The 12,290-nt window shown below is 40.0% G+C and overlaps 1 protein-coding gene across 5 annotated transcripts in view; it reads right to left on the bottom strand.

Annotated features, from left to right (window-relative positions):
• Positions 1–773: 773 nt before the first annotated feature.
• Positions 774–12,290, bottom strand: part of tspan11 (tetraspanin 11) — a 23,223-nt gene continuing 11,706 nt past the window's right edge. For 3 of the 5 annotated variants that reach the window (XM_044022782.1, XM_044022784.1, XM_044022783.1), the window contains exon 9: positions 11,456–11,594. Coding sequence is in view for 2 of the 5 variants with exons in the window: in XM_044022785.1 (XP_043878720.1) it covers positions 11,535–11,594 (60 nt within the window). In the remaining 3 variants the exon portion in view is untranslated. Of the gene's footprint in view, positions 1,820–10,914; positions 11,595–12,290 lie in introns of those variants that run through there. The other 2 variants (XM_044022786.1, XM_044022785.1) reach the window with 2 other exon arrangements.

Genomic DNA, 12,290 nt, shown 5'->3' with positions numbered 1-12,290 from the left:
TTACATGCTGTTGACTACAAGAACGTGGAATATTTCCGGCAGGAAAGATTAAGGTGAGAGGTGACAGATGTTGGAAGTCAGGGAGGACGACACTTTTTTACAGAACAACAAACTAAGATGTGAGACTAGAAATTCTGGAGGGAGGGCGATGGACAAAAATGGTGACAATTCTGTGTGTCAACATTCAACTAAACGCCACGATGATGTTGCTGCACTTGTATCCAACAAACCTCAATTTATTAACTACACTATATTACAGGCAAAGCATCTGATTGCTCTTAATTGGAAGGAAAGATATAATATGACACCTTCCATTGGAGCTTGGATGAAGAGTGTGACACATTGCATGTCATTGAAGGATATTATTTATTTTTAAATAAACTATTTGTGCATGAAGGTATCTAGAAAAAAGTATAAATGACTTTATAAAGAGAAGATTTTGCAGAACGTCAACAAAATTCATCCTAATTTACTATGTGCTTATTGTGCTTTTATATTATACCTTCAGTTTTGCTAAGATAATAAAACAGCATGAATTTTCTCACTTTAATCTCAGAATTCTCATAAAAAAAAGTCAGAATTCTAACTTTAATCTCAGAATGAAAATGGGTTCTCATGACACAATACATATTATGACCTTTTTGCCCCTGCACCTACAAAAAATACACAAAATCTAACACTAAAACTAACAAAAACCAAACTAAAACTGAAGCAAACCTGCAGTAAAAACTAATGTAAACTAACTAATGTTAAAAACAAAATGTCACAACTAAATAAAAACTAAAACTAATGAAAAATCGTAATTGTAAACACCAGGAGCAGGACAGACAACGACAAGCAGAGTGTATCCCATTAAACTGCTGTACGAGCGCTGTTTTTAAACAGTGGAATTAACTTCTTTGTCGCTACAGTCGCACCCCTACTTATTTGCAGCCGTCTCATTTTACGACATAAAACAAAATCACTTCCTGTGTGCAGCGCGGGAACGTCGCCAGGTGCCGCACAACGTAAACATCGCTAAACTGGGAAAACACGTGTGAGTTACAGTGCGTGTGGAGTTGAAGGACTCGAACAGCCGTCTGGAGCTCTTTTGACAGCACTTTGAATGCAACGGACATTTGTTTATAATTAAAAAAAAAAAAGTTACGGCTAAGCTCTCATTCTTGGATTAGAATCTGCCGGTCTGAAAAATTGGCAATATCTGTCATAAAAAGAAAAGGATAAATTTGTCTAAATGGTTCAGTCATGGCTGGGCGGATGTTTCAGTCATCTGTAATTGAGCCGAGACAGAATGTTCTTCACAGTGTGATGCCTGCACTCATTTAGTCCAAACATGTCTCCCCACTGCTTTCCCGATTATTTCTCCATCAGTCTTTATTGCCTCTATCTCTTTCTCATGGCTCGTGTGTGCCGTGACGCCACATTGCCTCATATTTAAATGTTTACTTCCTGAAGAGCGGTCGGTCCGGAGCCTGTTTACTGATTACAAACTCTTCCTCTCCCCCTATCGAGCTCGCGGCGCTCTCATGACCGAGTCAAGGTCGCTCTCATGCTCTCTCCTCTGTGCCATCAATCTCTGAGGAAAACGCACAAGTTCCTCTCACGCTATTTTGCGCCTATGCCTCCTCCCCCTCCTCTTTATTGTGGATAACAAATACATTCTCCCTCCCAAATATCATGTCCACTTCTTCGTCTTCCATTCATCTCAGGGGCATAAACAAACACAGGTTGACAAGAGTAATCCAGTTTTATACAAACGCGTGATCCTTTCCAGGTCAGCGCCGCTCTGTGTTTAAATTAACAGCGCTGCTTTTAATTTCTAGAAAAAGAAAAAAAAGTGTCAGTTGTGTTTTTCATTGGGGAAAGAGGATATTATTGATATCATGTGTGAACGCTGCACGCACACACACACACACACACACACACAGAACCACACACATGCATCACATGGGGTTTTGTGATTTAAAAGGCTATGATATATTAGGTCATAAAACGAGAGCGACAGATTGCGGATTATGTTTTGGTCTCTTATGTCACTCCAACCAATAATGCAGCTCATAGCACTTCAAAATATGCAGGTTACCACAATAGTAGACTCCGCCTCTCAGGTGACGCCCCTAACAACCGGTTCACAACACGTCTCAGGTGAAACCAGCAACCTGAAACTGGGAGGGTCAGAAACGACATGAACATTACGGAACTAAAAAGCCACACAACCCCTCTCAAAACGCTCTTAACTTAGAAGAGTAAAGAACGGGGTGCGCAGTGCAGATGGGTTCAAATATTGACCGCAATTGGTGGCCCGTGGACCAAAACTGGCCCACCCGCATCAGTGTCTGGGCCCGGCAGATGAATGAACAAATCTGATCTTCAATGATTTGCTTGTATTCACAGAGTTCAGAGCTTTTATTCTGGAAAAAAACATGAACTTATTCAAATAGATACTGTAGCTGGAATGAACAGTTAACCTATACTCAATGTTTGGTTTTGAAAAACAAGGCACACAGCCAGGTTTTGAAGCAGTAATTCTTAAAATTGAAATGATGCACAATAAATATTATCTCACACGCATTTGTCTCCATAACAAGCTGCTGAATAAAGACAACGTCCACGTTATCACATTTACCACATTTCTTTACTGACCCCTCGTCCACACCCTCCCCCTCTCCTCTCTCCTACACATTGTTGATGGATATTTATGTTTTCACAGGCAAGTCATTTTCACCTTGTAGTCTCCTCGTGTCCCAGGACGATTCTACCCTGCTGTGGTGTTTTCAGTTTCAGTCTTCCACTGTTGCCGACAGGCAAACATTTTTAATCGAAAATAGTGACACAGGAAGTACGGGGGGGGGGGCTTAAGCCAAGGTTAGCTCACACACTATCTCTCTCTTTCTCTCTCTCTCTCTCTCCCTCTTACTCATAGATGTTGATGGTGGTTATTTAACATATATAATGTTTTTACAGCCCATTATTGTCACCTTGTTATCTCCCGTCGTCATGTGATAAGTCTGTTGCTCTAGAACAGAAACAACTTCACTTTCCAGCTGCAAAATTGTATCAAATATTGTGTATGAACACAGTAACTTTGGAAACCACAGTCTGCGAGGTTTTAACCCTTAGTGCTCGCGCAGCACAGATCCGTGCCGCAGGTGCACCCTTGGTAAATTCCCGTGGGAATAATACACAACTCCTTCAAAAGGACATCCTGTGTGTGTGTGTGTTTGTAGGTCACACAAGTTCAGGCTTTACATTTGATGCATTTTTTTTTTTGTCTTCTTTTGTCGCTGAGACAAAGTTAGGATTAATTTTATATCACATACAGGAATAACAAAGTCACAAAAGACGGTTTTTGTTTTATTTTTGTTCATAAAAACGAGCCAAGCGAACTTTTGAACATTGATCTATTTCCAAATTTCGCACATTGAATGTGATTTTAAACAACCTATAAACACAGACTGCTTATAGGTTGTGCTGACAAAAAAAGGATTTACAACATCCTATATTGCACATTCTTATAGCATAGATACGTTTTAACATAGTAATGCCTAAATGCTCTGTGGTCTCAGGGTTAAATTGGGATTGCCGTGTCTGTATTGGTGTAAGTTTTGCGTACAAAAACAAAGTTAGTGCAGCTTTTATTGGATTTTCTTCAACACACAACATTTAAGAAGAATATGTAGCTTTTCTTTGTGCGTGCCAACCAACTGCAGGAAGAATCTATAGGGTGTAGACAGACTACAGCCAGCTTTACAGACTCCAGTCATCACCTCGAAACAGAAACATCACTCAGCCTACATAAATTACAGTGTACACACACACACACACAGAGAGAGCGAGAGATACCATCACTGGATGCCAGAGGAGGCATGTTGAAGTCGGGCACCACTGACATACTTAAAGCATGAAATTCCATCTCGTTGAGCTGCTTCGCCACAAATAAGCACAAATAAACACAACTTTTGAAAGACACTTCTCTGTGACTCACGCTGGGAAACGAGCCTGTCAGTTACGGCGGTAACGTAAGCAGATGTGATTCACACACACACACACACCGCACATCACAACAATCTATCCAGCAAGAAGAATGGACGTTACACAAACACACCGATACACAAGCCTAGATTGTGGAAGAATGTTAATTTAGCTGTACACATTCAGACTTTGTTCTGACTCCAGTGTTGCTGTGTTTCTCATACAAATTCCTGCTTTATCACCATAACATCAGGTGCCACCATGGTACCTGTGCTGGAAGCGCCATCCATCACGATGTGGTTGTGTGTGTGTGTGTGTGTGTGGAACCTTGCAAACAACCCCGCACCATCTGTTTGATATCAATCAACGCCCCCATCAACACAACACTCATCATCATTATCAGACAGCGGGCCTTTTGAAAAGCGCTCTTCAAACACTTTCTGGAGTTTGTTTCCATCTAAACTTAGTTCCCCATGGACCAAGAGTGTACCACACACACACACAGCAGAAACCACAGCCTGATCAACTGTGGGTAACAAAGAAACTGGCAAGAAACATTTATGGGATTTATGAAAATAAAGTCATAATATTATGAGAATAAAGTCGTTACATTATGAGAATAAAGTCGTAATATTTCGAGAATGAAGTCGTAATCTTTCAAGAATAAAGTCGTAATATGAGAATAAAGCCATAATCTTTCGAGAATAAAGTCGTAATATGAGAATGAAGTCATAATCTTTCGAGAATAAAGTCGTAATAATATGAGAATAAAGCCATAATCTTCCGAGAATAAAGTCGTAATATGAGAATAAAGCCATAATCTTTCGAGAATAAAGTCGTAATAATATGAGAATAAAGCCATAATCTTTCGAGAATAAAGTCATAACATTATGAGAAAAAAGTCATAATCTTTCGAGAATAAAGTCTTAATATTATGAGAATAAAGTCGTAATCTCCCGAGAATAAAGTCGTAATATGAGCATGAAGTCATAGTCTTTCAGGAATAAAGTTGTAATGTTATGAGAATAAAATCGTAACATTATGAGAATAAAGTCGTAATATTATGAGAATAAAATCGTAACATTATGAGAATAAAGTCGTAATATTATGAGAATAAAATTGTAACATTATGAGAATAAAGTCGTAATATTATGAGAATAAAGTCGTAATATTATGAGAATAAAGTCGTAATCCTTCGAGAATAAAGTCATAATATGAGAATGAAGCCATAATCTTTCGAGAATAAAGTCATAATGTGAGAATAAAGCTATAATCTTTCGAGAATAAAGTCGTAATATGACAATGAAGTCATAGTCTTTCAGGAATAAAGTTGTAATATTATGAGAATAAAATCGTAACATTATGAGAATAAAGTCGTAATATTATGAGAATAAAATCGTAACATTATGAGAATAAAGTCGTAATATTATGAGAATAAAGTCGTTATATTATGAGAATAAAGTCGTAATATGAGAATGAAGCCATAATCTTTCGAGAATAAAGTCATAATATGAGAATAAAGCCATAATCTTTCGAGAATAAGGTCATAATATGAGAATAAAGCCATAATCCATAGCCATAAATCCATATTTTTTTCCTCTTCAGTTCGGCCCTAATTCTCCGTCGTACCCAAGCAAGAAAACCGTTATAATTTCCCTTCCTCTGACTTTGAGAGAGGGCATTGCCCACGTTGGCCGATATAGTTCACTACTGCAGCAGAATCCAAGTCTGGGCAACATACTGTACACAGAGCTGAGAGGCAGCGAGCTGCAGTCGTCACAACTGAGTGTAAAACAACAAAAACAAAGATGGTTGGTTGCCATTCAAGGCAAACAAACAGCAAACTATAGTGTGATTCAATGAGACAGAGTTTCCGAAACATTCTGGCTTGTTACCTCTTAAAAAATGAAGCCTTGTTTATGTTGCAAACCCCATGACTGTTTTCATGGAAAGAACTCGATCATCAAGTATGGACAACATCAACATCATCGGCCGGAGCGCACACAGTGATGAACGTTCACATCGCGGGGGGAAATTCAACAAAACCAAACTTTATTTCGATTTAAAAGACGACTCAGAATCAACTTATTGCTGAATCTTAAGAGGTTAAATTTACTACGCCAATTTCACAACATGACAAACTCAAAACTATGTGACTGCACAGAGCACAAACAACAATAAAAGATCATTTCCCACCCACTAGAACCACCTGTTCCCCCCGCTGCCGTGTGACACATCAGAGCAGGTTCTGTCCTCAGACTGTGAAGTTAATGATTTCATCGTCCGCTCTCCCCTTTGAAAATGTTTTATTTTCATGACCCTTTCGTCATTTTTGGTTTTATAATTGTTACAATGGAAGTGCAACTCTCTTTTTTTCTAATGTTTTCTCCATTAGTCATCGCATGACCTTCCAGGTTTAAAGTCATAACACGACAGGATGGAAACCACAGTTTTGCAAGTCACAACCGAAGCATTTCTAGAAACAAAATTAACCACACTGACCTGCAGTGTCAAACAAGTATATCCACAGAGGAGTTGATGGATTTCCTCATTGATTACATGCATTATTATACATGTTTAGAAACCTGTCTTAATCCCCCGGAACATTTCCAAATACCAAATACATATGTTTGACTTCATACGTGCACATAATCCTCATCGTCCACTGCTGAAGTGATCTAAACACACACACACACACACCACACATCTCCGTCCCTGTGGCTTTGATCCCTTTAGGAAAATCTGTCAAACACATTTATGGGCAGAGCTAATGTGTTGCAGGCCAGATACAAAACTCCTTCAGAGGGCAGTCGAGAGTCTGAGGGTCAGCGTAGGTTTATAGAAAAACTGATTTGACACAGAGCTGCTTCTGCACTGGACCAAACCAGGCCTGGATTCCCATGCTACGATTCATAATAAGAATTAGACATAAAAACATTAACAAAAGACGATCAAAATGCAACGGTGCCACTGATTGGTCAGAGTGCCATCACAGGAAGAGACGTCTGACACAGGAATCAAGCCGAACACTGCCGAACTGTAGCTCAGTTAAAAATACTTAATCATCCTTAAATGGGTTAATCTCCAACAATTACCAGGGAAATGTCTAAAATCTCTATATTTAACAGAGGAGTCTGATGTATTAAGACAGATTATGTGCTCCGGTCAGGCAGGAAGTACTGGACAAATATTTTTAATTAAGTGACTCCAATGATTCAGTTACAGTGAAAACAACTGCTTTACAAGTCACTAGTCAATCGTTTGTGTTGCCTGTAAAACAAAGTCACGGCAGTTTCATGCAGCCGTGCAGTGATGACTCCGCCCACGTTGAGTAGTTACTATTTTTGTAGTGGAAAACCAACCTAAACTGTGCCGTGCCGTGTCGAGTTGAGGCAAGCTGGGATCATAGTGGAAAAGGGCTTTTAGTCACATGTATCTTGAACTGAAATATTTTTTCACAAATTCATCACGTGGGCCGGATTGTACCCTCTAGTGGGCCGGTTCTGGCCTGCGGGCCATACGCTGGACACCCCCGCACTAGAACGTGACTAAAACTAAACATTAGCGTGAGTGGACAGGTGCTCCGTGTGGCCATGTCTGGCTCCACATAACTCCACATTAAACCGTTACATAACTCAAGCTTTTTTTCCTTTTCTTTTCTCTTGTTTAAGAAAGCACCTGCAGTGTGTTTACGGATGATTTAACGTCTTTGGACTGCGGTACATAAAAACCTGCTCCTTTCAAGTCCATTTCCAGATCACCTTTAATTGCTCCCAAATGCTAACTGACAACGAGCTTCACTGGATACACTGTTCCCAGCCGGGGACTTGACTTTAAAGTCTGTTCCAGTTACTCCGTTTGTCTGTGAGCAAATCAAGTGAGCAACAAACAAGCGTGTCCCAAGTTTTTGTTCAAGACACAGACGCTCGTCTTCATTATCTTAACGCAGGACAACTCTTTCTGGGTGAGTCACATTCCACACAGAGGGTTCCCACATATCTATTTTGCCGCAGGCAGGGCAGCGTCCGATCACTAGTTAAAATTTTACTGCACACATTGAACACAGGTGCACTTGCTGACAACACTGTGCCAGAATGCATTTTTTTTACGAGTTCAACAAAAGACGCGCACACGCCAAAAAAAGTATCCATAACTCAGGAATGCAATTGTGCACTAACATGCAAAAGAAGACACACGCAGACTGTATTATAAACGCATGCATCGGTGCTTTTTGTTTGCTCTCACTGCACTGGGGTGATTTGTTCCCTGGCAAAAATCTGCAGGTATCGTGTGCACGTCATCCGTCAGATTAACGATAAACCATGTGTTCTGAGGAGACGTCCCGAAACTTCCACACGACTATGATGTGTCAAGGATGGAGGGTGTAAATAGTGAGAGTGTGATGCCAGGAAAAAAAAAAAAAAGGGGCCTCAACACAGTGCAGTGAATCCAGCTGCTCCCAAATCTCCCCTCACAGAAAAACCACATGCTAATATGTTTTTATCTTGTCAGTGTTGCCGTGCCCTCGCTGTGCAGTTAGCGCATCTGCAGGAAACCAGAGCCACTTTCCTCTAAGCTGATGAAGACAAAAGACTCGACCCACCGAAGCCAAAAAGAAAGTGTTGGAGAACGTCCAAAACTTCAAAACTTTGTGCCCTTTTTACCCCTGAACGGATGACAGTGATGAATCACTCCGAGCCGACACAGTGCCTTGTAAGTTAATCTGGAGCTGAGGAGAAACAAAGGGAAAGGGAAGAAGTCGTTCTTCAAAGACAAATAGTTAGGTCATATGGCAACGCTACAGCACAAATAATGACGATGTGCTTGTATACAGGCCGCGCACCAACACAGTCTCAGTCGACGCAATGTTGCTCCGCACTGTAGTGGATGGGGATTTGTGTATTTTAAAAACTGGACGTTTTTGACGGTGTCATAATTCCACTGTTTTACTATGAGTCCTGAAGAATGACTTTGGTTTAATCTCTGACGTTTGTCCATTTTGTTGTTGTGGGATGAGGTTTGCAGGAAAACGTCCGTCCTGCATGCATGTCGCGTCTCATTTTAGTAGAATGAATAAGGGAAAAGACGAGCTGTGCTTTAGGAGGGAGATTGGGTAGAATATTAAAACTGGAACTGTAGACTTATGTACATATTATTTGTATTACTGTATACATTTGTGTGTAAATGTACGTTGCAATAAATACCGATTCTGATTCTGATTCTAAAGCTGTAAAATAACTGATCAATCAAGCATATAACATGCGCTTGTTGATGTCAAAAGGACTTACATTTGTGGATAAGATTTAATGTTTTGTGAGGCCACCACAGCCTTGGCTTTTCACCCAAGTGTAGGTCAAAATTCAAGTCATTTGTAGCCATTAAAATCAATATGATTAATCCTCGATTCCAGGTAATCATATGTACCAAATTTAAAAAGGTTAATGGTCCCAAATTTTAAAACGTCGAACCTACGGAAGCGCAATTTCTCGTCATTCATCGTCTACCGTTTTATCCTCCACACGGGGGTTGCAGGGAGTTGGGAGTCACAGCGGAGAAAGACGGGATCGACCCTCTTTAGACACCAGAGAACCCGGAGAAAACCCACGTACACACGGGGAGAACATGCAGACTCCACTCTCGGTGGAAAAGACCCAGACCTTCTTGCCGTCAGGTCAACAGTGGTGCCCACTATGAAGTAATTCTCTCAAAATATTGAGATATTGTGTTCACAAGAATTGCACAAACAACCTGAAAACACAAAGCCTGAGACCACTTTCCCACTACAGTATTCAATACTGTATGTGGAGACTTCCTCCCCCTCGACAAGACCCTCAAACCACAGAACACATCCTGAATTAATGTGGTTTGAGTTGGGAAACACACAGAGATTTTCCAGTGTGCAACCGTGGGAGACCCCACACACACACACACAAATAGTCCACAAATGACATGATAAAGTGAACAACCCAACACTGAAATCTCACTCCGGCTCAGGAGAAAGATGTCAACAAGCTTCGTCTTGTTGTGGAAACGCCGGGAATACAGAGACAGACTTTATGGTACATAAAGTTCACGTAGAGTTTATGGAAAAAGTGAATCATTTACAACAAGTTCAGTATTTCTTTTTGAAATTGCACTTTGTGAGGTGACGGTTATGTTTGCTGATGTTACAACAACCAAAAATATGGACATTATTTCACAAGATGAATTGAGTTGAGCTGGATACTGAATCTATAAACGGAGGACAACACAAAGATAGGCAGAGGTGAGTGTATCCTTTGTTGTACTGGTGAAAATAAAAGTGGAATTAAAGCGGGACTCCTTCACATGCCAACTAAAAACCTTTGTCGCCCTCTAGTGGTTTGCTTCTGGAACAGACCATGCACTGGGCAGCACACTGAGTACATGCTATACATACACAACATAGAGTTAATAATCTAAATGACCAAACTTGACAGAATATCCTCATTATAATTATTATTTAAACACCTTGAGTGCAGCTGAAAGAATATAAAACAGCTGCCAGCACGAGTGTAAACCCATCTTTACTTTCATTTAAGTAAGTTCTAAATGCAACAATATTCTGACATTTATTTATGCTATTATTATTATTATTTTAATTAGCAAAGTCAGTAGCTGGAGCACAGGCCAATGTTACCGCTTCTCATCTACACACAGGATATTCTCTATTCAGGAAATAAGAATAAATCATGTGGATATTTAAGTTTTTGAGCTCTGGAACAGAAATAATATCTGGTCAGTACTTTTTATGTGCTCCAGTTCAGTATAACAAGGTCTCTTCTCATGGTTCTGGCAAAATAAATCATTCAATACACTTCCTGGTATTGTGCGTCTGCTTTCGATCCATCACTTTACTGCATGTCACCGTATGACAAAGTATATTCAGTGTACGACCACTAGATGGAAGCATCATTTCAAGGATGTGGTGCCGTCATGTTTCCATTTATTTAATGATCTGCCCGGGAAGTCCCATATTTCCATAGCTGTGCATAATATATCATTTCAAGTTTTTTATTATAATACATTCTACATTGTACGAGTGCTATTGTCACTAAAGATAGTAAAGTATATTTTAATTTTCTGTTTTCAATCTATTAAAATACTTCAGGTACAGAAATAATACATGATCATTTATCAGCAATACTGTGAATGAGGCACATTATGTTTTACCCAAAAAAATAAAAATAAAATACAAATATTTTTTAAATCACCAGTGATCCCAGCATACACAGTGTTCTCCTTCAGCTTACTCAAGCACCGCAACGGCCAGGCCGTGAAAACGTGAATAATTGATCTGCATCACTATCATCAGTTGAGTAGAATGGAATATGAATAACGTTTTCATTCATGCTCACACTCAAGCATGCATCTAAGCCAAGGCAATAATGTAAACAGACGTCACTCAATCACATTTTGTTTGGCTTAGATCAGAGTTTAAAATTCAGAGTTCTGCCGTTAGGTGTCAGCAGGTGTGTTCTCCATCTGTCAGGTGTAGGTAGTGTGTGTGTGTGCGCGTGTGTGTGTCGAGCGCCTGGTTGTGCTCAGTAAGGCTCCATCTTGATCCTTTTGTACAAGCAGCAGGTGAACACCATCCCACAGATCTGAAAACAGGAAGTGTGAGGTCAGGAGGGCGGGCTCAGTCACCGTGAAAGACTGCAGTAAGTGACGTTTGATGGGGAGGGGAAGGGGAGGGGAGGGCGGGGTTAAAGGTGATGGTGTTAAAGGCTGCTGGAAAGTATGTAGCTGGTTACTATGGAGATGTCAGGAGTCAAGCAGCCACTACTGCAGCAACACGTGTGTGCGGCACAAGCTTTGTGCGAGCAGATGCAAAACAACAAAGCACTTCAAAAAGAACGCTTGCTCTCCCATTTTAAATATTCATCTCAAACTCACATGGACGCCGAATAATCTGTAAACGACTCAACATCAATACGACCGCGATCTGACTTCAAGCTGCTTATTATTATTTTACAGTGGCTACTGAATTCTAAGTTTATTAAAAGGAAATAAATGATGCTTTAACACATCTGTGACATTTCCAACACAAGATGTGTTTAGATGTTTGTAAAAATAACCACAAATCTTGACATATCTACTACCTTTAATCAACAGAGACAGCTAAAAGTAGCAGCTGCTGCTATCTAATCATGTATCATCTGGTTTTAAAAGATATTTTTCAGTTTTATATTATACAGTGAGGCAGTCAAATTCTGTTATACATGTTATCTACCACTGTCGCACTTGATCTACATAAATGTCAGACTGACTGAGCGACATGCATTGATTTTGGAAATATG

The sequence above is a fragment of the Solea senegalensis genome, linkage group LG3, assembly GCF_019176455.1.
Source record: "Solea senegalensis isolate Sse05_10M linkage group LG3, IFAPA_SoseM_1, whole genome shotgun sequence".
Taxonomy (NCBI): Eukaryota; Metazoa; Chordata; class Actinopteri; order Pleuronectiformes; family Soleidae; genus Solea; species Solea senegalensis.
This window is presented reverse-complemented; position numbering and strand designations above follow the sequence as displayed.